The 27819-nt window shown below is 41.6% G+C and overlaps 1 protein-coding gene across 1 annotated transcript; it reads right to left on the reverse strand.

Annotated features, from left to right (window-relative positions):
• Positions 1–3588: 3588 nt before the first annotated feature.
• On the reverse strand, positions 3589–27646 carry OLFM4 (olfactomedin 4). Its single transcript, XM_009672473.2, has 6 exons — positions 27427–27646; positions 25396–25470; positions 21496–21648; positions 14988–15200; positions 13926–14079; positions 3589–5847 (listed from the first exon to the last, which is right to left on the reverse strand). The coding sequence occupies exons 1-6, from the start codon at positions 27508–27510 to the stop codon at positions 5054–5056; spliced, it is 1473 nt and encodes a 490-aa protein (XP_009670768.2). The 5' UTR covers positions 27511–27646; the 3' UTR covers positions 3589–5053.
• Positions 27647–27819: the final 173 nt, after the last annotated feature.

Here is a 27819-nt window from a genome sequence, read left to right on the forward strand (position 1 = left end):
TCAAGTAGACATCTAGGGACCTACTAGCTGTCTTTCTCTCTCCAGCGTAACAGATGTAGCAAAGGCAAAGAGATATATGTGGGATATGACTGTATGCCACTACTCCCTGGGAATCACTAGCAGCAAGCACAAGATAAAGAAGTCTGGGATCTGCTGTGCCAGGGACCAGGCCAACACTCTCCAACTTCATTGTTGAGAAGCAGAAATGGTTTAAAGACAGGTTTGACCCCACCGGTGGCCTAACACTAAGTACGGCCCAACTGGACCAGAAAATGTAGGCCAGTGGCAGGAGCCATTCCCCAAGGCACTCTGAAGAACGGTTTCCCATGCAGCTTTTCCCACTTCATTTGCTCCCCAGTACATGGCTAACAGCTTGCAAACTGGCAGCAGTCCAGGGAGCAGAGGGGAAGGCAGGATTCCAGCTAAACACACACATTCACCCTCACACACGCTCACTTTTACAAACTGTAATGCTGTGAATCTTTCTTTGATTCTGATCTCCCCAAACCTGATTCAGCTGCAAACACGTGTTTTGTCCTATTATAAAAAGAGCTTCTCATCCTGCAAAACCACAGGTTATTCTGTGGTATGGAAAAGGTCATGGCTGCAGACTCTATGCACGGTTCACACTTGTGCCACTGGTCTCTGGCTTTTGGGGAGCAACTATCGCACAGTCACAAAAAATGCGAAAAAAGAAAGGAAAGCAATCTACTATTTACAAGAGAGAAATCGAGCCTACCTCAAAGGGTACAAATTTAGGGATGAATTGTAGCTACACTACGTAGGCATAGCTATTGAAATACTGTTTCCAGCAGAATGTTTACTCAGTTGTCTGGAAGCATATTGTTTGCCTACTTTTCAAAGCCAATTTATATTCAGCACGCGTAGCAGCATGCATGAACATTCAGACAAAAACACAGATGCATGCAACAATCCCTGGCCAGCTATTGCTGCTGTTTATTGTTTATTACTCAGAAGTACCTATGAGAGAAGAAGGAGGTAGCAACCCACTGTGCTAGGCGCTGTACTACCTAAAACAAAAAGATAAATCTTTCCCTTGAGGAGTATACAGTCTCTCTTTAAGACAAGATACAACAAGTTAATATAACAGCAAGTGAGGGAGTGACATACGGGAATGAATAATAAGAGAGTTTATACGTGCCAGCTCTATGCTCTCATGTGCCAGCTAATTGAATATATGATGCAAATAAATACCAGTCTCATACTGAAGGTAACAAGTTGGCTGTAATCATTTGACAATTTATCAGGAGCTTCACAGCAGAAGATGGCCTTGATGAGAAATTTGGAGGAGCCCAGGGAAGCTGACAGATAGATCTATTTGGAGAGGGTGTCCCAGAGAGAAGTGTCAGTGTGGGAGTCAGAGGAGGTGGTGTGACAAGGGAACAAGTGGACATGGAGGTTAACATCAGTCAGGCAGCAAAGTAAGGAGGATCAGTTAACAGAGTCTCCGAGAGGCAAGGCTACGAAAGTCCTGGAATAAAGAGCTTCCATCTAACTGAGGGGAAAGAGGTCAATGGGTGTCAGGAAAGCCTGGGTGAAAAGGGTCAGAGTGAAACTTCTGTCACTGAAGGCTATAGCCATGTCTAAGAAAATAGTATTTTGAAGACATCAAACCAGTAACAGCTAGTGCTGGGAAGCTTGTGGGTGAGGACTTTTCTGTGCCCAAGGAGGAAGGAGAGGAGGAAACATGCACCAGACAAAGCACTATCTGCAGGAAAGGGGCAACATGGACAGAGAGTGAAGACTGCCCAAGGTTGTGTTTCATGGCCAGTTCAAGAACACGTGCCAATTTAATAGCCGTTTCTGCTGAACCACCTTCATCCAAGGCCTGAGAGGACAAGTCTATGGGAAGAAGCGAAAAGATGCATTACTCCCTCCTCTTAAACTGTTCTGATAAAATGCAGCGGGTACCTCTCTCCTTGCACACAATTTTTGCTGGGATCACAGACTAGTTTCCTAGCTTAGGTTCCTAGAGTTAGGCAGTGTGAAAACCCCTCATCAATGAAATTGAATTGAAGTCCCTGTACTATATTTCTCTGTGACACTGTACAAACTGATGTCCTCTTCTCCAAACTCTGTGGCACGTACTATTTATTTTCAGTATTGTTTATATTCCCCAAAACCTCCGCCGGGAGTTGCCAAAACAATAGGCCAACAGCTGGACTGTAGTCATTTCGTGCCTTTATTTTCTATTTCTAAAATGACAACGATTTTTCTACATATCCCTAAAGCACCTTAAAACATTAATACAAACATTGCCAGCTGTCAGAGCCTGGCCCAGCCTCGGCCTCTTCTGTCCCCACAGCAGTGCGCAGCACACGCCCTCCAACACCCCTTGGGGTCTGAGGCTGCCACGGCTGCCCCCAGTGCCCCTCTCCCTTGCAGGGTGGTGGGACAGGCCCCGGCAACAAGGCCCAGTCCTGCCCCCCTGGGAGCCCCCGCGGGTACTGGCCCCAGGCACACGCAGCCACCAGCCCATACAGTGCCTCGACTCCAGGTACCTGGGAAATATTACTGGAGGACAAGGTCAAAGACCAAACTCAGCCTTGCCAAAGCTGAGACACCCTGACTGAGCGCCTCCCCCAAAAAAGACACTTCAAGTGTCTCTATAAGTGGAGGGATGATTCTCTTTTCTCTCTCAGCTAATGAGATCTAATCTTAACCATCTTTTAAATATCTTTGTAGTGATGCTGACTGGTACCTGGAAGAGATAGCTGTCACCCCAGTCTTCCCATCTTCCAGGCCATCTCAGATGGTCTCCACCTGGGGACCAGTGCCAGGTCACATCAGTCTGGGCCTCACAGCAGCAGAGTGTGATGGACAACCCCTGCACACCCACCTCCACTGCCCATCCAGGCTGACCACCATTTGCCATGAGGAAAAGGCTATCCTATAATGACCCATCTCCAGGAATTACTGTAAGAATCACAGTTAATTCACCAGAATCAGTCACACTCATGCTAACATCAGTTCACTCCTTAAAATGTGGTGAGCTGAGGTGCTTCAAGGCTGCTGCCTAAGGCAGTTCTTGATAAAAAGTGGAAATCTACTCACCTTCCATGAAACAGAAAAATGGAGAGGAAAAAAATATATTTTGCAGGACTTTCTTCTTTTTTACAGCCAAATCCTTATTTTGACTCTTATGGGTTATTCACACACAAACCATGCCTTTTCTGACTGACCAGATTACTGCACCAACATTTCAATGGCTTTCAAATTTATTTGCCTCTTTCCAAGAAACAGATGCTGATACCTGATAAGTAGAAGGACCTGGCTTCAAAATGTATCGTCGGTTCATGACATCTCCAGTAACATCTCACCTTGGTGGAGAAATGTTATCCTAACCAGCTAACATATTTCAAGGTGATGAAATAAAGCTCCTTTTATGTACTTGCTGACATACTGATTCACACTCACCTGTTATTCCCAGAGCTACTTAAGTACCCTGAGCCCAAGTGAGCGCAAAGATCCTGTTTCAAACATTTGGTCAGGCTGACTTCCTGTGGAATCCTAAAAGTCATCAAGTTGTCACAAGCAGCTTTAAATGGCTCTCGAGTACAGCTTAGATTCTTTTAAAGTTTTTTTTTATTAAATAGAAAGTAATCATCTGCATGTGCATTGCTTTTGATTATCAGAAGACACAAACATGATTGCAGGGGTACTAGAAGAAAATGAACAATGAAAACTGGTTTTTTCATCATTGTATAGCTCAGTTAGTTACATTATTTCAGTTTGCTTTCTGACATGATGAAGGTAAGACATTGATACAGTACACACATTTAGAAACAATTACATACTAGCCATTTAAAAAACAAACACATATCCAGCTGGTTTGGCCAGACTTCTGCTTTCTGCAACACCATTTTCCTTCCTGTAATATGGAATTACACAAGGAATGAACTAGACCTTACGCTAACAAGGCTCTCAGGAACATAATTACTGAATGGCAAAAATGCTGGATAGAGGTACATTAAATAACACAGCTGTCATTCTACAGCAATGCAGGATACACACCTAAGAGCTACCCATGACCATGGAAGTCAATGGAAGAATTTGGATCAGCTTACAAGGGCATAAAGGAAAGGAAACCAGTGTTTCCTGCACTGTACTGCCAGGAGAATGGAGCCATGCTGACTACAAAATATGGATAGACTGCAATAAGGCCATGTGTAAGGCCAGGTCTGGGCACAACGAATTGCTTAGGGCAGCAGAGTGGGACAGAAAGATGATGAAAACCCTGCTGCCAGCTCTGCCTCTGCAGTCACTCCAGGAAGCCTGCTCAGGAGACAGCTAGGCCTTGGGGAGGCAGCTGCAGGTGGGAAAGGGCACCCAGGGCAGCCGTCCCACTGCATCAGCCATGGCACGGGCAACGAGCCAGGTGCTGCAGGCTCAGGGCTTTGTCCCTCCCTCTATGCCTTCTCTTCCCTCTGCATAGTAGGACTTTAGACAGCAAATTGCATTTTTACCCCCTATCCTGAAGCCTTGAGCCCGCTACTACTGCTCTAACCTAACAAATGGTCTGCTCTCTTCAGACCAGATCCTACTTCCTATATGCGTATAATCCATCTATTAATTTCTCTGAGGCCTAAATTTACTCTGATGAAGATCAGTGGGAATTCATTCTCAGTTTCTGGGAATCTTGACTGCGTAACACTGACAAATGCACATTGGTAGGTAATTAGCATCTCAGTCAGTGGGCAAGCTGTGCCCATCAATTTCTGTGAACAAAATGCACTAAATCTATGCGCTAAATCTACTCTTAGAGGCAAGATACTTGCTGTGCGCCAAGCACCAATAAACACCAATCAAAACCGGAAGAACCCAATACTGCCAAACACTGCTGCCAGCAATAGTACTGATCAGAGTGGGCTATTCCTTTAAGGAGACAAATCAAAGTAATATATATTACACCCAGCAGATACGGTTCATCAGATCAGATGAACCCTAAATTGGCATTAGCATTGACTAAAGGCATACCAGCTCTCATTTCAGTTGCTGCCTAGTTTTACCATGCGGTCATATCACTGACATACTAAGGTTGAAAGGTCAGATCATATCTTAGAAGATAACCATCATTGTAAACATATAGTTTTTGATCTGTGGGGTTATAATTGATACTGTGGATTGTATCTAATTTTTTATCCATAACAACACTAATAGTACCTTCTTGGCCAGTACTTGTGTCATACGTGTAGAAGATTTCCTCTTTCCTGGTGTTCATTATCCTTGAAGCATACAGAACACCACATATCATGAAAGCATTGGAAACAGATGGCTTGTACTGTCTTGTGTGCCAAGTACTTAGCACATCGAGTGTGGTCTCATTGAGTTTGCTAATCACAATGTTACCCATACTATTTTCTGTCGAATATATTACCCATAACCCACTTTCATCCACAGCAAAATCTATGTCTTGCCATGATACACCCGCATAAGAGAAACGGTTACCAAAAACAGCATTTGGAAGTATCTTCCTCAAATCCATGGTGTTTGTTTTTAAATTATGTTTGACCATATATCTTGAATTATAAGCATGGTAGTACAAAAAATTATTATAAAGAGCAGCACCACTGCCTTCCCCATATGTTATTCTACTTTCATACATTGGTTTAAACAGCAGTAAATTATCAAAGGAATTATAAATTCTATAATATTCCAAGTATCTGCCATCCGTGTTCAATGGTGCAACCCAATAGATTTCCTCCTCTGGGTTAGAAGGAGAGTAATCTCTACCCCAGGAACCATATCTGTAGGAAAATCCTCTCCAGTTCAGCTTTACAACATAGGGTTCGCTAATATTCAGTGGTCCACGGTGAATGCAGCTACCTGCAATCAAAGAGAAGAAGCAGATTTTCCAAATGATGTCATTAGGAGAGAGGTTTTGCATAGCGTAGCCTCTACAATGTGCTTAATAGGGACTTGCTCTGTGGCGAAGCACAGACATAAATCCATAACTTCAAGTGTAAAATGTTCTTTTTGGACCAAGTTCAGCAAGCGGATGTTGCTAAGTGTTTCAGGTTGCCTTAGAAATCTGGTGGTCAAAGAGTACATATCACTTACAACTATATTTTGGGGGGAAAAAATGGTAAGGACATTCATCCTCAGTCAGGATTCACTTGCAGAAAATAATTGCTCAACGAGCTGTCCCAGACAACAGGCAGATCTCTGTTTCTACCTATTTGGTGCCTGCCAGCCTGATGCACAAGGAAATCCCTTGGAAAACACAATTTCAGAAGCATTTTGGGTTATTTTCTCCCTCAGTGGAACTGAGAACGTGGGAGACAGGAAAAAAGTAAAAAGGAACCTCTCATTTCTGTTTATATCACTGACGTGGGGAAGGAAGGAGAAGCAGCAGCAGTAATTCCAGAGTCACATTTCAGATTACATTCTGCTGTCAGAATCACAGCTTTACAACCGTGCATCACAGCCGCGTGGTGCCTTCCACCTCAAGACCTCAAAGAAATCTGCAGACAGTAACAAGCACAGCCTAGGCAATGTAGACAGATATTATTCTGAGTCTGCATGAGAGGTAACTCTAAAGAGAATATAACTTTGACCTAAACCAGAACAGTTCTGTTTTCCATATATTAACCGTGAAGCCACTTTCAAGACCATTGGAATAGCCTTTCCTTCATTTTGTTAGTCAAAACGTTTGGCTTTTTCAGCTATAGAGCATTTTTAAAGATGCATTGCTGGGCCAAACAGAATTTGTTCCACATTTACTAGGAAAAAACAATCAAGTGGAATAAACATTCAGTGATGATGAATAGTATTTGGAACAAAAAAGTTGAAATGACTGTAAATCCAATAAAAACTTTCATTTTACTCATGGTGAATGTCAGCGATATTCCTGTTTCCTGAAAAACTTTGAAGGTCGTAAGTCACCAGTGCAAAAATCTTGCACTCAGAAATACGTTTGCCTTTGATGAGTCCAAAGCTGCCACTGGCGAAACCAGTAAGCTTTTTTTCAAATGTAAACCTTAGCTTTTTGCATGACTGCCACAAAAGTGTCCCAGATTTTTTGCTTTAAGAGTATATTCACCTGAGGTAACAGAGACAGAGATGTTCTGTGACCGGCACCAGCTCACAAGCTTAGAGTCATTCAAAGGTTTCCCGCTTCAGTGGGGTACTCTAACCATTAGACTGTATTCCTTCTTAAATACGAAGTATTATCTGTACAGACCCAAGTCTTATGTTTCAGTTAATGGATAAATTAATGGCAACAACAATTTGATGTTAATAATACCACCCTCAGAACAGGAACTTCATGCACCAGCAGCTATGGTGTCAGCAATAAAAGTCAAACTTATCCTTTATGGTTTTAGTATTTGGAGTGGGTACAGGATGATTGCTTACAGCCTCTATTAAAAGAGTGACTATAACCTCAATCTTAAAGAAAAAATATCTATCATACAAATAATCTTTTTTGACCCTGTGTCTTAGCACAGAGAAGAGAAATAGCAGAGAATTTACCTCTTGTCCTCGAAGCTGTCCATCCTTAAGAAAGGCTGGGCAATATTTAGGGACCTGAACTGAAAACTCATAAAGTCACTGCCAGGAAAAGCCTAGGAGGTATCCTGTTCTCAGGGACATCCAGTTCTTATCTCACAGATGGAGCGAAATACAGAGACAAACCAATGATGTGAGGTGTTCACCTTGGGAAAAGACTGGGATCAGATCTTTCTGATCTGCTTTGCCAGGGGGAAGGTGACCTATCTCAGGGGCAAGAAATCTTGTGATCTGAATGTTAGAAATGTCCACATACTCTGCTGGAGGGTAACATCTGTGCCACTGTGCAAAGTCATTTTGGGCAGTGAAGCTCTCCACATCTTCTTCTTACTCAAGTTGCAGCGTTTCTCTCCTTCCACTACATAAAATTGTCACCCCTCACAGTCCCCTGCTCTCTTGCACCAATATCTCAGGGTACATGAGATGCAACTGCAGCCTCCTCACTATCCATGAGGAAGAGGGGTAGCAGCTTTAGATTACGCTGAGCCCCAGCTGCTGAGCAGCCACTGCTAAATCACTTTGTCCCTAGGCCACAGCGGCAACCTCCCCAAGTTCAGCAAGGTCAGCAATGTCGCCAAGGTGAGCATTCTCCATGCGGCAGCCCTGCACAACCAAGTGCCCAGCACAGAGGCTGACACCAAGTGTGACCAACACCATCTCCTCCCCAGCCTGTTCCGTGCCCAGGGACTCTCGTGGCTGTAATGCAGGTCAGCCTCCGGCGAACGCTGCCTCCTTCTGTACCACCATGAATCGCAGCAAGCCTGCATTCCTGGCTCCAAACACACAAACATTTAAGCATGCACTTAAGCGCTTTTACAAAGGATGGATTGCTCAGACCCTGGAGCAGAAACATCATTTCCAAATATAGCACTCAAGGAAAGCACCGCTGTATGGCTAGCCAGGCTGCGTCTCTGGAAATGGCACACAGCACGGCTAGTAAGATGGCCTCAGTACTTGGCACGGATACCAATGTTTAGAGGTGCTCACACCTCGGCTTATCCAAAGGAAGAAAGCTAATGCAGGCAGTGCTAAATGGTTTGCAGCCTGCCAACTCTATAAATCACTTATTTGAACTGGTTTTTTTCTTATATCTCTATTGTGTATTGTTGCCTCTGCCATAAGGGCTTCTTTTTAACTGGTGACACATTGCATATATTATTGTGCTTAAATCACAATATACCTATCTCAGAATTAAATGGTTACTAAATGTTCTAAAACTCTTGATTTGTTTAGAAAAATATCACACCAAAGCTTGCAGGTAGTGAAGCACTGCTAAGCTCATCTACATGCGACCTCAAATAATTTTTCATGTCATTAAACAGAATACAATTCCAGCTTTATTTTAATAATTCATACGTTGTTTCATAAATAAAAAACAAACGTGTGTTCAGCAGAGAGACCTTTTTTTACAAAAGAAATTATAAATTATTATTTCTTCCCTTAAAGAGATCTCTCTGCTGAACACTTGTTTGGTTTTTATTTATGAAACAATGAATTATTGAAAGACAGTTAGAAGCGTGTTCTGTTTTAATGACATCAAAAATTGTCTGAGGTTTCTATATAGTATAGGCTTGATTTTGTTTTCCTTGAAAACTCTCCTCCTCCCTTTCTTTTTTAGCTAAAAAACTCTGCGGTAGTCAGGGGGTGATCTGTCTTCTGCACAGGTTCAGAAGAATTCATTGTTGTTTATTTAATCTAAACTTGCCTCCTTGTCGGAATCTTGTGGGGAAAAAATGCACAAAGGAAACAAAGTGTCGTGTAATTTTGTAAATATTAGAAGGTACTTGAAATAAATCCATATGCATTATTCAAACTTTCAAGTTTTTAACTCCTTTTTCCACTGTTTTAAGCCACTGATAAATTAAGTCCTGATATTTTCACCTTTGCGTTTCACGCTCATGCAGCTAATACTGGAGAGGAGGACTAACACAGATACATACACACAGACCTTTTCTTCTCCCTACATAAGGTACCAAGATCTCAGCTCAGTTGTTTATTAATCTTCTTCTGATTGATCAGAAAAGGGGCTGCTACATAGAGGTCATGCCTGGTGAAGACCTGGCTTGCTTGGCTAACAGGCTGCAGGACTGAGCGTCAGACGCATCCAGCTGACCCAGCGTTCACCCACACAGTGCTGACAAGCAGAGGCTGCAGCTGATGTGCTCACTGAGCAGCACATCAGCTTCTCACTACCCAAAACAGGCGCAAAAAACCCAGGCAGCCTGATCCACAGAGCAGCTGCATCAGATCGCAGAAGAGTGACCGCAGCTCATCTCTGCAGCTGAAAAGCACAAAAACAACGTGAGGCCCATATTTAAAGGGACTCCCATGAGAGCAGTAGGGCCCAGCAGCAGACTGGTGCTACGCTTTCACAGGTGCGCCAGATGTGCACCCTCCTCTCCCATCATCAGACGACCCAGTGCATCTAGATGTGTGAACTGTTACCATTCTTACTGTGGTCTGAGGCACAGTAGACAGAGATCTGCTCAGGGAAAGGCTCATCTTTACTCCAAGAGTCTCACTGATGTAGGAAAACCCACACAAACACCTCAGTTTTCACCTATAGAGCTTTGGACATGAACACAGGCTGACAGTGGTGAGTCAGAGAAGACTTATGTTTGCAGTTATGCCACATGAGGATTCTACACAGGACGGCATGGAGAGCTGGAAGTCACCTGACCTACCTTCAAGCAGCTACATATTCAGGTGCCTCATCTAAGCTCCCTCCATAGCCAGTGGAGGTATATACATGCCTCCAGGGGCAGTTCAGGCCATCCTTGAAAACCTAGGAGAGGAGGCTCTGACCTGCTCCCTTGAGGTGCCTGTGGGCCTCTCTCTTCCTCTGTCTTGCTCCCTGTCTTTGTGTACATACTCATTTCAGACTGCAACCCAAGTCATTCGAGGAAACCAGATATCTTGGTTTCCTTCCTTACCTCCTCTTGTAGACAGGAGGTAAAATTTGCCGTAAATGTGAAATCTCTGTAATAATCAAATAGGAATGCCTAAGTTTAAGTATTAGGCTACAGCAGGTCTTCTCCCTAATGAGATCTACTCATATGCACCAGTAACTAGGAATTATTAATTTCTAAATGTACAAAAGCTGGAAAAACAGCTCTACTCTTTTTTTTTTTTTTTTTTTTTTTTTTTTTGCCTGCAAGAGTTTCATCTAACTCACTTCTCCCTCCTGCTTCTCTCTGCTCATTTCAGCAAGACGTGACAAAGAATCTGCTTTAGTGTCCTCAAGGAACCATCATGGGGTCTTTTTCTCTCTATACCTGCCCTGATGCAGCCAGATGAGATCAGCACAAAAAAAAAAAAAAAAGATAAATGGATAAACATTTCTTCCCACTGCAGTAGGGAGGTGAGAGATGCTGGGATCTGCTTCAGATAGGAGACTTGATGATGATGATGATGAACTATACATGTACTTAGCTCCATCTCAGTCACTTAGTTCCCCACCTCTTCAGTCAGAGGGTAAGGCAAATGGAGACCAGAGATTTCTTTTTTGATATGTTGTTTAAGAATAGGCCTGCTCACTTTGAGAAATACAGCAGCAAAAGCCTTGGAGGATGGAGTCAGAGGGGCTGCATGCTACAGCACTGTGAAGCAAGAAGCTTTAATTAAACTTGCCTTTAGACTCATGGTCTTAGACAGCTTGGGGATTAGCCAAGGTCTCTCAAGTTCATGTTGCCTACCCAAAATATGCAGGAGAGAGGAGGAAGGGTGAAATAAAACCCAGTCTGAAAACAGGACAAAGAGTCAGTTTAATAGAAACATTATAAATATAATATGAACTAAAAGCAGGGCAAGGCCAAATGGTTTGGCAGGAATTCAGGGCATCCAAGCTTGCAGAGAAAACATATGGAAATTGTGTTCAAACACATAAATGAGCACTACAGAGCTTCAGAGGCTTAGATGTGAGCATCCATGCAAAGCCTCCAAAATGACCACCTAGAAAATACAGCTTGCTCCCCAAGCAATAACATCTTCCTCCTACTACTTCACATACAGAATCGGTCTGCGTTAAACGTAATTGCTATACAAAGTTTCAGAAACTACAGTAGGAAACTGGAAATTGCCACCTACTGCCCAGAGAACGATTTTCACTCCCCACAGGGCACACAAAATCAGGATAGTCAGCCCTGTACAGATTAGCAGGGATCTGAACCTACACACCACCTAGGTAATCTGTACAGCTGGCAACTCCCAACAAGCAGAAAGCTTGCCAGGCCTCCACAGCTGCGCAGCTAGTCCTTCGTGGCAGCCTCAGAGACCACCCTCTCCCTAAAGGTGACCTTGACGATACCCATATACATGTCTTCCAAGTGGGAGCCCCTCTGGGTTTTCTACTGCTGTGGGTGTCACATGAACAACATAGACAACACCACAGAAGATCCTCAGCTGATGTCAGTGGTGATAATTCACTGGAAGTCAGTGAAGCTATGATAGTCCTTTCCACCTGGGGCTGCAGCCTTTGAGCTCTGTGATTCCCATAGAGTGCAGTGACGTGCAGCGGTACCTGAGCTAGCTGGCACGCTAACCAGGAATAAGGCAATGCTGAAGAGATACCATTTTGGTCCAAGAAAAACTATATATCTGAGAAGCAATGCTAAATAATTCTATTATGGTTACAATCCTGTGTAGCTATATTTATCCTATCCTGGAGTTATTATCCTGCTCTAGATATGACTTGCCTATCTCTGCATGAAGCTGCAATGCGCAGCATAGACCTCCCTGTCCCACGCTGTGAAAGCTTCTACATCCCACAGATGCTCACATCAACCACCCAGGTGTCAAAGCAGCCCCTTCCTCCATCACTCGTGGAAGGACACAGCATGCTTGTTCCAGAGCTCAGTAAGGCTTGCTGCAGGCTTGAAGAAAGAGAGGCTGTTTCTTTCCACACACCGTCACCCTCAATAAATCAATTAGATGCCCTTCAAATACTTTTAAAACATTGCATTTTTCTTTCACTGAACCATTTTAAGCCTTTGCCAAGGAGAAGGGAAGGGGCTTGAAATTTTGTGAGTGCAGGGTTTTGTTTCAGTTCTTTCTTATGTCTAGCTCCTAGATAAGGTGTTACCTGCGCATGCTGTCAAAGTGCAGTGGCTGCCTGCATCACCATGAAGCCCTGAGGAGATCGCTATAGGAAAGACTGCTGAACCTAAGGAAAGTTTGTTTTTCTACCAGTCCCTGCCTCTCGCCTTTCCAATGAGATGCTTGAACTAGCCAACCTAGCAAAGGTGATGAGAGGTAAACCCTGGTAGGTATACATCTACACTCCCTGCACACAGGACAGCATTCCTCATCGTTTATGGGCTCCTCTTTATTTAGGCTAGTGATTGCTAGTCAGCTTATCCAGTATATGTGAAAAAGCAGGATTCTTCCCCCGGGTATTGCATACAATAGAGCACTTTCTCTTTTACTCTCTTCTCTCTTCTCTTCATTCTCTGTCATAAGGAACCCAATGTATGTAAAATACTCAGGGGATCAACACAATCTGAGAAATCCTACGGTCGGCTAGCAAGTGAGAAGCTTGGCCTGGCATACCTAAATTACTGTTTCCCAAACCGGTTGCTCCAGCCTACCAGTTTTGACTCTCAAAATTTCTTGCACTATTATGCAGTCATAATGTGATGTTTCAAATCGAACATAAGATCAAGGCAAAAGTTATTCCAATTGCAAACTAATTACCACATTCCCTGTGACAGTTGCTACTTTTATATGAATTGCACTCTGGGAACCACTGATCTAAACTCCAAAAACATAACCTTTCCTATTAAAAAAGGGTACAAATCTAGTTCAATTGAAATTAGTAATTAAGCTCCTACATATTTCCATGAAACCAGAATTTTCCCTACAGCTCTTGATTTAGATCTGATTTAGAAGGCTCTTTTGCCTGTGAAGCAAAAGTAGTCTTCATGCAATGCTGCCTTTCTGAGTTTGCATGCCAACAGCTTTAGTACATCAACTGTTGCTCATACATTTCCCAGATAGCCTTACAACAAAGTTGCCATGACAGGTCACTTTCACAGGAACTATTAAAAATCACAGCTGGTTAGAAAAAACATATTATTTCCCACCAAATAAAAGGGTAATTGTTTGGAAATAGAAAAGGGGAGAGATTCACTTTTCACACTTCAGGTGGGAGAAAATTTACAGCTTTTTACAGTTGAAAACATATAATGTGTCTGGAATAGTTTGTTTCCTGTCCTCATCTTCCTTTTGGATCTGTTCATGAAAAATTAGTAGCTGTACGAGCCATCTGCTCGATTTTTCAAGAGCTATGTAGTACCACAGTTAATTGTATTTAATATTAATAATAAGAGATCTCTGTATCTACTCTTCTACCTATGCACTGTGTTGTTTCTTACCTGATATATAAAAGAAATGCTTACCTGGTGGGAAATAAGGAGGTAACGTAGTTTTGTTTGAGCTCTCTTCACACTCTTTCAATCGATTCTGCAGAGATGTAATTTGTCGACGAATTGCAAGGATATTGTTTTTGTCTAGTGATTCTAGTTTATTTACCAGGATAGTCAGATTTGTGATCTAAAGAAAAAAAATGAGAGCAAGTTTAAATTCCTGTCAGCTTTATTTTACAGATATTTGCAGGTAGAATTGATCGTAATTCAGAAGATGCTACAGAATAAGTTTTAAGAAGTATCCCTAAGTATAGGCTTTATCCTGCTAGCGTGAACCTTATATCTCCAGCAGACGTATGTGATCACAAGGAAATGCTTTAACACTCAGTTGCATACCATAATGCTAAAGAGAGTATATAAGCATCCAATAAGTCTTAGACAAGCACTAGCTATTATTTATAAAAAAGTACTTATTCCAGCCTTGCAAAAGTATCTTGAAATTTTATTTGCAAAAATAAATAATGTTCTCAGTCACCTACTTGATGATCTAGAGGACAATGAAGAAACTAATGATACTCTACCTTCCATCTGAAGTAATTATTCTCTCTACGTGAGTGATTAATTGCAACTTTGAAAATGTGATTTATGGTCTGCTGGGAAGGTGAAAGTCTTTCCCAGTTCTTGATTTCATATTGATTGGGCCACTGCCCTGGCAACCAAAAGCTAATTTTTTAATTATCTAAGTTAAAGCACAGAGGCTTTCAAGCATGGAGGTCTACAAATTAATATTTATTATATAATAATTTAATCAGCCCTTATGTTTAACACTATGCAGAATTATTCCCTTTCAGGCAGATAGCTGGTAAAAATAAAGAGGTCCTTCCCCTTTTTTTTCTTTTTTTTTGCTCCATGTCAAGGAAAAACACGTTAATACACTTAAAGTCAAGCTTTTCTTTAATTTATGCTCACGAAATACTAAAGTAACTCCACCAGCTGCAGTAAAGACAGGCTACATTTCCTCCACTTAAACACTAGAGAGAGAACAGACCATATGTATGTTTGAACCCTGCATGGCTAATTAACAGTTTGGCATACCTCCATATATATTTGTTCAACGACAACATTGCTTCCAACAAGACTGGATTTCAGCTGAATGACCAGTCTTTCTAGGTTATTGATTTCCACTTTCAGTAACTGGAAGTCCAACTCTGTGTAAGATACGCTGCCCTTCTCCATATATTCCACTCTGATGGTTAGATTAAGGATTTTCTGTTGATACAGTTCAATCATTTTTGTGTACTCCTTTACCTAAAGAGAAAAAGAGAGGTACCTCTTAAAGTTCAAGTTGGCAAATAAAATAAGCCTTTTTAAAATGTCAGTCTTCATTATACTTCTGAGTACCCCATGCATAACTTCCACGTACTTAACTTGCGTGTTCTTCACACAAACTACATAGTGAAATTCTCATCACAGCGATAAAAAATGTAAAATTTAACCCTCATTTATTGTTGGCAGCTCCACAAAGTCCCCTCGGGAATGCCTGAGCATAACGGAAAGTAGAATTTTAGTCACAGTCTTCTATTTTTTTAAATTTTTTTTCAATATTGCCTCTGTGAGCTAATTCTATCTTAAGTATGCCAAGAACTTACGCTTGTGAAATTTTTATCCTGCAATCTGCAGTGGATGGTCTGGCAAAGCAACTCAAAGAAGACTTTAGAGGGTAAGGAAGCTGAAAATGCAGTAACAGATTCCCAGCTTTTTCAATTAGGATTTTACCCTGGGTATATTTGAATTTTGCCAAAAGATGGAAAGACTAGGTTTGCGTTTGTGGTGGTTTTGTTTGGGGGGGGGGGGGGGTGAGGGGAGGGCAGTTATTAACATTCTCTTAAAAATCAAATCTAGTTTAAATGAAGGTGAAAAAGTGATTGTAGCTTTCAGATAAAGTAATTTACATAGCAGTCTCTTCAGCCTTGGAACCATTAGACAGTTGTCTGGATAAAATATATTTTCACACATGAAACTGCTAAGTTAAAGGTCATGGCACAAGCATTGTGACATAGTATGTCAAGAATATTAGATGGATTTGGAACGTTCTTTGGAAAATTTTAGTTCCATAAAAACTAACACTTCAGGAAATACATAATTTCCCTCCTATATGCTTCATATTATTTTAAAAGGCATCTCTTAAATCAATCTAATCATATCACAACAGGTAATAGGAATAAATGTAATTAGTTTGCTGCCCCAGCAACTTCATATTTATTCTCTGACAAGCTATTTGTACTGTAAGTCTGTCTTCTGATAGCACTATTATTTCTGTAAATATTACTTCCTGGAGTGAAAGATTTTTAACCTACATCCATACAGCCATTCTTGCATTATCTTAACATAAAATAAAATTTTTCTCCATTGGCTCTGTAATGGCCTCTAAAATCCTGTCAGGGTATGAAAACCACTGACTCCCTATTCTCCTGTTCTGCCAACAGCCTCTGGGACTGAGACCCCAGAGAATACACTCATCAGATAATTCCTGCTAATTTTTCTGCTGAATTCTTTGTGCATTGAGTAACAGGAATGGGAGATCATGATGTGGAAATTCACGAAGGGAAAAAAATGATCCCTTAAGATCATAATGATAGATATGTAATCATTTGGTTTAAGGAGAAGAATTCTAAGTACGAGGACCTCAAAAGTATAGTAGCACAACTAGATTTTAAATCTGTAAGAAGCCACTAGCAAACCTTTTGGTAACACATACCAAAAGTAGGCTGCTCAATCCCATGCATTTAAATCAGAGTTTGAAACATATCTTCCATTCAAAATGCAAGCAGGCCACATTTCGAGCTGATATAAATTGGCACATCTCCATGAATCAATCATGGAGGTCCAGAGCATCCATTCATTGTTGTGAGTCAGGGACCTCCAATGCCAAGCCTGAGTAACTGCAAACTAAGGAATAGCTAAGCTATTTATTACTGTTAAGAATCTAGATATACATAGATACATATACATAGATACATATATATATATATATATAGTATAGGGTATATATACACACTCTCTTTATATATAGTACATAAATATATATAGTATATACAGACTTACATCTAGCTCCTTATATCTTGCTAACTACAGAGATAGCTAGGATCCCTTCTCCTAGCTGCCCAAATCACCATGGTCAACGAAGGACCAGAAGGAAGAACTCAACAATGTTCTTGGAACAACCTGATGATTAAATGGATCCTATACTTTCGCTAACGACAAAATCAATTTGGATTTGGAAGGTATACTCAAAAAATCTTCTCTGTGAGAAAAAATCTTCAAAGGTCAGTGTCTAAACTGCAGATCCTGCCATTTTTGCATGTAAACCCATTGCATGCTTAGAATAACAAGAAGAAAGCATATGTCATTACAATCTGGGAAATTTAAAGCAGGCACATGTCTGAACAAAATTACTCTGCTATGTGAAACTATATATATAACAGAAGGTTTTGGAAATCTATCTAGGTACTAATAATCCTTCTCACCATAATAGTAATAATAATAATTCCCCAACAGAGACAAAATTTACAGACCACTGAAATAAACAGACTGCTGGTATTAGTGAAGGCTACACATTGGTGAAAAATTCAGGACCAAACCTGTGTGTTTGGAGATTCCTCCAGGGTTCTGAGAATGTGAACAAAACGCTGAGGGCTAGAACAAGGTGTACGTAGCTATTTCAACCCTGATTACAGAGTCCTGCAGTAGGCAGACTTGAAGTCCTCTTTCCATATCAGACTGTTTTCACTCAGTCAGCTGAGTCATCTAGGTCATTTAAGGACATGTCCACACCATCCAGTGGAGCATATCTGAGAGACAGCCATACAAGTTCAGGCTAAACTAGTCCCAGCAGTGCAGCTATACAGCCATACCAGCACAGCAATGAATTTAAGCTAACAGCTCCCATGGGTAATTGTTAGACACACGTAATTATCTCAGACACAGTGCTGGTCTAATAGGTCTATACTGCTTTTGGTGACAGAGCCAGCACCTATGTATCATTGCACTGCACTGTGTGGACATCCCAGCCTGCTCAGATCTGGCTCAGGAGCTTCTGCAGTCTATACATGTCAGTTTAAAAAAGAACAGGATGTTGCTCTGTTGCTTGGCAGATTGATTCAAGCAGTTTGCAATCCCTGATCTTCTACTGTGTCTACCTGCCAGGGACTGGCTGTTGTCTCTCTGTAGACTGACGCATCACCACAGAAATTCTGTGTATGGCCCCTGTTTAGTCTAAGAACTTGCATTGATTCACATTCGTCATAAAAGCCTCAAGTGGGGTATAATGAGTGTACAGGGCTTGTAGGAGTTCTTTGTAGGAAGAGAATGGTATCAACTGAGGCACATGTAGGAAAAAAAATTCTCTCTTTCAGTTTCTACTGCTTTCCAAGCATTCCCACAGTCATGGATGAAAAGGGCAGGAAAGATCTACAACGCTCATTTATTGTGTCATTTACCTGCAACTGGCATTTATCAGCACAGGTTTTTCAGCATGCAACCAGACACTTCTCCAGCATGTATTTGGAGAGAAGGGGGAGTAAGGGTGTGAGAGAAAAATGCGAAAGAAAAATATGGGAAGACTGAGGGAAGATGGAAAAAAAAAAAAAAGACAAAATCAGCAATTCTATAAAGTCACTTGGCCTAGGATATTGGCTTCAGGCACACCTAACCTCTACAGACCCAAAAGGAGCATAACCGGCAAGCAGTCTGCAAGCTAACACCCAGAAGAATTCCCCTACACATTAATTTGATTTGAAAATAACTGTTACTGGTAGAGGGGAAGAGTGTTTTTTTTTTCTTATTTTTGTTAAATGAGGATGTTCTGGCTGTTGTGAGCAAAGCCCTGAAAGCTGCTTTCTTTTCTTGAGATGAAGTGCTGATCCACCCCTGCTACGAAAGTGTCCTCTCCCCTTTTTTATTGAAAGGAGCAGCCAATTCTCGCTTTGCTTTGAAAGGTTAATTTTCTTCTGTAATCATAATTATGCTGGCAAAGGTTGATGTGACAGAGGAAAAATTAGTCTGGTATTTTCAGCCTATGGTGTGTACTCATTCGGCACACGAGAGCATCTCTTTATTTGTGAGCTTCCTTGCCTGCTGATTCTATAAAAGGACCCCCTTGCTTTTTGAATTAGCCTACAATCAGGCAAAAGGTTAACGATTCAATCAGGTTGTTTATCTGTGACTTCTAGAACATGGAAAGCATCCTTAAAAGGCTTCAGTCCTGCAGCTCTTACCTAGGCAAAGCTCCCATGAGCTTCAAAGGGTGTTTTAGAAGAGCAAATGAAGTATGGGTTCTTGAAGTGAAAAAAAGCCTGCATTCAAGCAGAAACTTCCATCCCTGTGGTGATACTAAGTTAAGTCTGAGCTGAAAAGTCAGAACCGGATCTGAATTTCCCTTGAAACTGTGCAGAGAGTAGAATGAGTCCCTCAGATTCGGCTTAGGACTATTTTAATAATGAACAATAATGGGAACTAGCTCTGTTTCATTATTTCCTTCTTTCTATGAGTATTATCATGACAAAAGTGGTACATGCGATTGTATACGGAGGGTTTTTTCCACAACTAGAAAGGTGAAGGACTCATCTTAAAAGTCTATAAAATATATTTACATAGCACCAATGCAAATATGCATGGAAACTTGTGCATTGTCAGACCTTAGATTACTTCAGTTCAGATATCAACAGGGCACTCCTTGGTAGCCACAGGAAAACCACATCCTAACTAACAAATCTTACACACACAGAGCTACCCCAAAATACAATCTGTTCATTTTCATTTCTGATCCAAAATGTCTCTTTGCCTGGATCATGCTAAAGTATTTGTCTTTATCTAACTGGATGCACTGTAACACTGCTTGGCTGATTGGTCTCAGCAGGATGAAATTTAGTGAATTCTGACTAAACTTGAGAATTTTCCCTGTCTGCAGCTAGAATTGAGAGCCAAGGGTCGGTGTCTACAGCGCTGTACGCTGGTCGGAAAGAACAATACAGTTACACCAGTTGACGCTAGCTGGCAACCTAGACATTAAAGTCTTGGGTGGGGAGTCAGCTTACCCTAACTTTATAGATGAGATTCAGCTATGAATTTACACATAATTTTAGGTGTCTATAGTACCTGTGACTTTATATAAGCCAGTTGTCTGAACTCCCATTATAGTGAGTGGAGATCCAGGGTTGTCCACAAAGAGAGGTCTAGTAGCATTTGAAATACTTTGAATGTCTGTAAAGAGCTATCAGATATGTCACATAGCCTAAAGAAGACATGCACCGTTCTGAGGATGCAACTGGCGAGAGGCGGGATATTCCACGGCAAGTGACTTGGAAAGGTGGTACTTGATCAGGAACTGCCTTGCAGAATCAGGCCAAGCTTCTGGCTGGAAACTGCGGCCCTCATCCTGCCCTAATGAAATGAGGTTAAAATGCTGGCACTGACCACAGTGGGAGAAGTACGGGGACCTGAAAATATCTCCATATGTTTCATGGATCACTAACTCTGAGATATGCCTCCTTCCAGCAAGAGACCCAGTAATTCCTGTGCTTGGAGGCACTGCGACTTGTGTCAACTTCTCCTTCATATCCCCACTGAGAGCTGAATGTGTGTCATTGCCAGCTCCAGTTCCTTCAAAGCGAATGATTTTAACTGAAAGATTTTTCCATAGGATCCTCTGCCTGTTGTTGTGTTTTTACACATAACTTCTTATCTGTTCTTGATTATACCAGAGGAGGCCTATGAATATTTATGGTTAGAATTTATAACTTCATGCTCTGCCTTTTCTGCTGATTAATTCAAGGACACTTCATTTCTTAAGACATCAGGTTCCTGAAGAAAACACTTTCTCCTGGACACCTAATTTGAATCTTGAATATTTATCCACTACCAAGACTCAAAGGAAGATTCCTGTCTTCACAGAGAGTTTCACCCAGGGCACTGCAGCATGGGTGGGTTTGCCCCAGTTCCTCAAAGAAAGTGGATCTGAGTCCATGCAATAAGCAATCAATGTAGTGTAAGGTGTGTTTGTCTTCAACAAGAATGCATAATTCAGCAGTCTCATTGCCACAGCTTCAGATGATGACAAGGAGGTTATTTGATTTTTTTTTTAATCTTTGAGAGCGAAAGAGGTGAAGAGATAAATATTCACCTACTTCTTCACCCTGGGCTATGGTGACCTTTCTCTTCTTTCCCTTCATTTCCCTCTTACAATCTGGTTGGCTTCATACAAATAATAACACATGAAAGAGCAGCAGACTTGGCTTCCTTAGACTCTGTGCTGCAATCACAAACCAGTAAAACTTAGCCAAAAAAGGAAAAATATAACCATTCTTCCAAAAATACCATATGCTGAAAAGGTCTGGAAAAGAGATGTAAGGATATTCAAATGTATGACATGCTACAGTGACAAATATTTTATATTTAATCGTCCTTCTCCTCGTTCTCATAAAACCCTATTTCCTGCTGTTTGAAAGACTGGTCACAGAAAAGTGCTGCCTGCTGTACTCTTTCACAGGCAACCATTTTCCACTAAAAATACAACTGGTATATTTACAAGAAAAGAACACCTTACTTGAGAAAGTTCCTTCTCAAATTTCTCCGAAAGCGTCGCGGCTATCTTTTCCAATAGCTCAACCTTCTGCACCGGAAAAGTGGTATCTGGCAAGTACACAGAGCACTGACAAGTTCCATGGTCATCCAGAGAACCAGACACATTGGCAAAGAGCTGCAAAAAGAAGTTAATAAGGAGAAATAGTTTAATATTCTTCTTGGAATTAATGGCTAATATCCAATAATAATTGGAGCTGTGACAATCCTGAGATTAACAACTTTGCTGCTAGACTTTTTTTTTTTCACCTTTCTTTTTCCAAGGGACTCAAAATATCTTGCAATTTTTATGACTCAGCCTTACAAAGCTTTCTGGAAATAGTTAAAAGTTGCTGTAAAGATCAGAGAAACAGGGCATATAATAGTCCTTACCTTCCCAATCTTGCAGATAGTGTTCCTAAAAGAGTGATATAACTTTCTCAAAAGACACACAGCAAGAAAATAATAACATAGTAACTTAGATCTTGTAGTTACTGTTCTGTTGACCTGAATTGAATTGATCAGACCATCTAGTCACTTCTATCCACAGAGCTGAAGGCACCTTAAAGAAACCCACCAAAATATAGCTAGCCCCAGCAACTAGTTGTATGAACTTAGTTATATGCCACGGAAGTTATATGCCAAGGCAAAGAATTAAATATGCAGGCTCAGCCTAAGGTAGATAGAGATGCCTCTTTTGCTGCAGAATATTGTATATATTGACCATGCCATTAGCATGAACCACCTTGTCCTGGCTGTCTCCATGCTCAAAGCATCACCCTTAGAGCAATGTGTCTGGTGAACAGAAAGGCTGGGGCTGGCAGTTCAGATCTTTAGATTCATGATCTTGCCATAATTTACAGCCAAATCATATCATTCCCTATATACTAGGCTGACTGCAGAGTGTGTTTGGAGCAGTGAAGTCGTTTGCTTTTGTTTGTACATAAGTTTGCCCCGTTCAAAAACCTGTCGGAAATTTATTAATAAAGATATTTGGTGTTACTTTAAAATACTCTGGCACATACTTCAATGCATCTGCATATTTTAAAGCTTTAGACCTGCTCTTTAGATACACTCCTTTCTGTAACCTCTCCTCCTGCCTCCCAGAAATCTTGCTATTTGTGTGCTTTCTCTCTCCCTCTTAGAACTAAACAAGCAAACAATAAAACTGTTTACTGAAAGCTGAAATATCAGTGCTTCTTCCCTTGCTTTTTCACAGCAATTTCAACTAACTTTCTTACCTCCAAACCAGCCCAGAGCACATAGCGGCAGCCAGAAGCAAAGCTCACTCGCTCTGCTCACTCGCTAATAGATAAGAGGAACAAGCAGGAACGATCCAAGCTTGCACTTCTGACAATCTCTTTGGCAGAGCCATAGCAAACAGCACACATCCCTTTCTGAGCGAAACACAGGTGAACTCAGGAAAGGAAGTTTTATTTGTGTTATTCAGGCACCATGGGCCTTAAAACTTTTTACTCAAGGCCAGATTGCTAAACACATTTAGTATGAAGGAAAGCAGAGAGCGATCCAGTGGAATTGCAGTGTGTCCCAGCACATAACTAACTTCCACTGATTTCTCCGGCAGCTGGGTTACCAAAGCGCTTCTGAATATTCCACTGAGAACATACTGTATACTATTTCTAAGTTTCTGAGTGTCTTTAAAGATTGGTTTGTCAGTACCCAAATTACTATGAAAAATAGGTTCCTAAGTCATTTAGGTGCTTTTGCATAATCAGTCCTCTGAGTACGGGCATTACTGGCATGGCATGTTGCACAGCAATAAGGATGCAAAAAGGAATAGAGGAATAGGATAGGAAAACATCAACAGAAAAATGAACACGACTTAGAGAGTATACAGGACCTCCTTTAAGGCATTTCCACCAGCATGCTGTTTTGCAGGGAAGGTATTGTATTCTCTCTCTTCTGTGTAGTATAACTACAATAGATGTGTGTGTCTGTATACAGACAGTGCACTATATAGAGTAGAGCATAGTATGTACTATACATATGTGTATGTTTGCATATATAGTATAGTATGAACTATATATTGTATACTCCAGTATAAACTATAGTCTTGACTATATGTCATCTACAGAGACACCAGCATGGTATCTGTACCTAGAGATACCATGCTTATTCCATGCGTTAAATAAAGCATTTACTTGTGTATTAAAATGATCACCCAAAATGATCCCCTGCAAAATGCTTGAACTTGTGCATTTAAGCTCCCTGTAAAACAAAATCGTATTTTAATATTTCTGTTACAACACAGCCTAGAGTTGAAGGTGTGGCTTCACTGCAGTAAGTGCTGTACATATCCAACCAAGAGATGCTCCTTCCCCAAAGGAGCATCTGCTGCTGGCAGGCAGAATGGCTTCCCTTGACGTTACTAACACTGGGATCATGACGCTGATGAAGCCAAGAAACACTTTTTAACTGAGAGTCCCTTGGGTCAGTAAGTCCTTCTGTCAAAATATAATACCAGGCGAATGACTACAATATACCCATAATGTCTTCCTTCATCCTGTATAAAGCTGCACAAGAGGGGCTGGGGTATTTTTCCTGGAGTTGTATGTTTTTTACAGTTTAATAAGCTACACCCAATGTTTAAAAGAGAGCAAACTGTCCTAGCTTACAGCAAGGACTTGACAGCAACACTTCCCTCTGTAAAACATGTGTCACATACATGTTGTTGAGGCTTTCATAAATGTTTCTTTTCCACATCCCCTCAATTTAAGAAAGTGAGTAGGAGCCGTCAGGTATTGGATCTTCTGAAAACTGGGACATTTATTCAGCTGTCTAAATACGGACCTAGGGTTAAATCCTCAAAACAGCCTAGTCATTTCAGTGCTTAATTTCCAGCTACCAGGCATCCCAGTGGCATTTACAGCTCCAGATCAGGTGTTCTGAACACCAAGAATGGGATTCACAGAAACACACAGCAGGGAGGGGAGCCACCTCAGCTGGACAAGGAGAAGGATGAGATTTTGGTCCCACTGCTGAGACCAAAGGGAGACCCCCAGCTCCATTTAACTTCCCAAACCCTCTCTATTAGAGGCAGACACTTAACCCAAGGCATTTGTCTCACATAAGAGGTGTCTCCACACAGCCCAGGTGCTGCATTGGGCTAGCCTGGAAGATGAAGACTGTTGTCAAGCTACCCAGCCTCTCTGACGTGATTTGCAGCTGTGTGTTGGATAAATCCTGCTCTTGACACTAGCTTGCAGGGCCACTCGGATCAAACGTGTCCTGTTGAATCTGCTCCAAAATAGATATGTTATTAAGCAGTCATTGGCAGAGAGAGGGGAAGAAAACCCATACTGAACTCCACAAATTCCGGACTTGAGCGCTGACCCAGAAGAAAGGGAAATCAGATTCAATTCCCTCTATCAGCAAATAGTTTAATAAAATTTGAGCTCAGTGGAACAGGGAGAATCATGAGTCTCTCGCCCCCAGCTGGCAGGAGTCTAGTGGACTCTTTTCAGAGGTGACAAAATATGGTTTCAACGTCCTTCTCCAGTATGCATGGGAAGATAGGGTTCAAAACATGTCTCCCACCTCCTCCAGGAAGGCTGTAACCCCTGAACGGTTTGGTGCATTGCTGTCAAACCCCCAGGGTCCTAGCTGTTTTGTGTCTGGGGTCCAAGGCTCTAGTCATGCAGGCAATGCTACAGAGCTTTGGATGTGACTCGAAGCACTGAATGACATGGCAGCAGCAGTGATGATTTTGAGAATCTGCCACTGTCTAAAATCTGGATGCATAGCACATAAGTGTCTTTTCCTGCTTCAGAGTTAAATCTCTGGGGGACTCTGTAGCATTTAAAAAACAGAATATAACTTCCCGATTTTTTAGACTTTATCTGAGAACAGTAAGTAATGGTTATACCTTTGGGGTAGTGTGCGCGTGGTCAGTTGTCTCACTAGGCTGAGTCAGATACTGAAGCGCTCTACTGAGATGAGTCTGAAAAGGAAATGAAAGCCTCCTTCAGCGTGAACTCCTCCATGTGGCACCAGCCCTTCCCCATGAGCGAGCCCTCATCCTGCAACTCTGAAATGCTATGATTGGATAATGGGAGCCATCTCCAGCAACTCTAAAATTAATTGTTTCATCTGATCAACTGCTGAGGTGACTACCATTTCTCCAGTCATAATGTCACTTCATAAGCACCTTTTCCCAAAGGAAGGCTACATTACATCAGTGGATGGCTAAGGGCACTCAGCCTGCCAAAGCAGTGCAAGCTGAAGCTCTCACTGACAGTAGGGAAGGATGCCAAGGGAAACTGCAAAAGCCAGATGATAGACCTGGGAGATTTTATGTAATAAAATGATGTATATCTCCTTTAATGGTCACATATGGCTGGCTCCTGCCTTCCTGTTGCAGGAAGGAGAGCAGCTGTCACCCCAGTTTTGTGCTGTATATCCCCAAAAGATTTGCCATGTCCCCTGCAGCATGTAGAGGATGGTGCGCCACCATGACACAGCCCACTGGGACCCACGGTGGAGTCCCACCAAAACTTGCAGCCAAACTGCAACTGCAGCAAGACTCCCTCCCTACCAAATGGCATGAGAAACAGAGCATGAAATGGGCTTCCTGCACAACAGGGTACCAACCCCCAGTCCTTCCCCATTTCCCAAATCCCAGCTCCCACCGCTAGGGTCCCATTGCCCAGAAGCTCCTAACATAGCCGGGACCAACAGGGAGCTCCAAATGGCCAGCAAGGGGGTTGCTCCGCTAAAGGACACAGAGTAAACAAGCTTTTGCTTGCCAAAGACTGCCATTTGAACAACCATTTGTGTGTTCAGAAGATTACATCGAACATGGGGGGCTGATAGCAATTAACAGCGGTGGGGCAGAGAGCATCACAAATTGTATAAATTACATATGTCAGGGTATAGCTTAAAGCTGAAGCCCAATTAGGAAAAATGTCTCCCATTTTAAGCTTCCTATGTCCAGCTTATCAACACTTATCATTTACACCTCCACCTTGACTTTTACCACTTTCTGTTTCTTGTCCAGAAAAATACATCTTCCCTCTAGATAGCGACTTCATTGCCTGCATTCACAGCAATCTCAAAGCTACTGAAACTTCAAAACATATTACTAAGGGGAAAAAGGATTTTTCTGGCTGGCAACTAAACCAGAAAAATCAGAAGCACTCATTTAGAGCCAAATTGGGAGTTTTCCTAATTTTCAGCTAAAAATATTAAAAGGCAGTCACTTTGGGTCAACATAAACCAAAATATTTTGTTTCATTTAGGAATGCTTTTAAGCTATTTGCAAACTTTCTTCTGACAATTTAGCTCAGTTTGAAATTTTAAAAAATGAGGCAGTATAGAGTAAAAAAAAAATCTCTTCCTGATGCCTTTTTTTTTCAAAAAATTATTTCCTCCCCTCCTGTCTCTTTTTTTCCCCTGACTGATAGCTTTGATTTGAACATCTCTCTTATAAAATCAGATCCAGTTTTATCCAGACAAGGGACAGCACCCCACTAAAATTACCCAGCATGGCTTGCATAGACCTGGTCACACAGTATGACAGCAATCATGCAACTGGGAAAGCTCCCCCCTCCTCCTAGCTCCTTCCACATCAACGATGTGGATCCTTTCCTGTTATAAGCCCTTTCTAATTAATTAGAAGCGGCATAGAGCATTTAATATCCACGCAGATCCTCACTGGGAGCTGCATTCATCTAACCAAAGGCAGAATTTGATTTTCAACCTAGGCCTCATTTTTATAATTATTAGCTAGTCCCTGTTCATTAATTGTGGGGAGGATGGAGGAGTACTTTAAAGTTTCTCCATGTGGAGATCCCAATGTTTGCCTAATAATTTTCCAGTAATCTTAAAAGATTTTTCACCAAGCTGAATAAGAAGAAAGGAAGGCACCAAAGCTAAGACTACGAGGCCCACAACTCACCGCTTGTGTTGCTGCCACTGTGGTGACAGCCTGTGCAATCATGCTTTGCATTAGGACCAGCACAGCCACCCTCGTGTGCTTCATCTTCTCAGCCAGCAGATGTGGCAGCAAAGGGACAGTGGAGCTCTCTTATAGCGCAGTCTGGGGATTTCCCCATCCAAACCTTGAGTAACCTTCCTGATTTTTTTTTAGCTGTTTTTGGAGGAGCTGTTTTGGAGAACTGATGTCATGAAGTCATATATTAATAAGGGGCAAATTACTACTGTACAAACATTATCTACAGTTTCTCACAGTCAAAAATTAACCACCATCCAGCTTCCTAACAAGAAAGCTTTTCCATTTGGTATAGTATCTAATCTCAATCTTGGCTCTGCAGAAGATTATGTTCTTATT

This window comes from Struthio camelus, chromosome 1, assembly GCF_040807025.1.
Source record: "Struthio camelus isolate bStrCam1 chromosome 1, bStrCam1.hap1, whole genome shotgun sequence".
Classification (NCBI taxonomy): Eukaryota; Metazoa; Chordata; class Aves; order Struthioniformes; family Struthionidae; genus Struthio; species Struthio camelus.

Bases quoted from the DNA above. Each gene is read 5' to 3' on its own strand.
- OLFM4 (XM_009672473.2), bottom strand. From the start codon at position 27,510: ATGAAGCACACGAGGGTGGCTGTGCTGGTCCTAATGCAAAGCATGATT. The intron at 25,471-27,426 runs GTGAGTTGTGGG...TTTCCTTTTCAG, and splicing joins CAGTGGCAGCAACACAAGCG to ACTCATCTCAGTAGAGCGCT. The intron at 15,201-21,495 runs GTAAGGTGTTCT...TTTTCTCTTTAG, and splicing joins TTGAGAAGGAACTTTCTCAA to GTAAAGGAGTACACAAAAAT.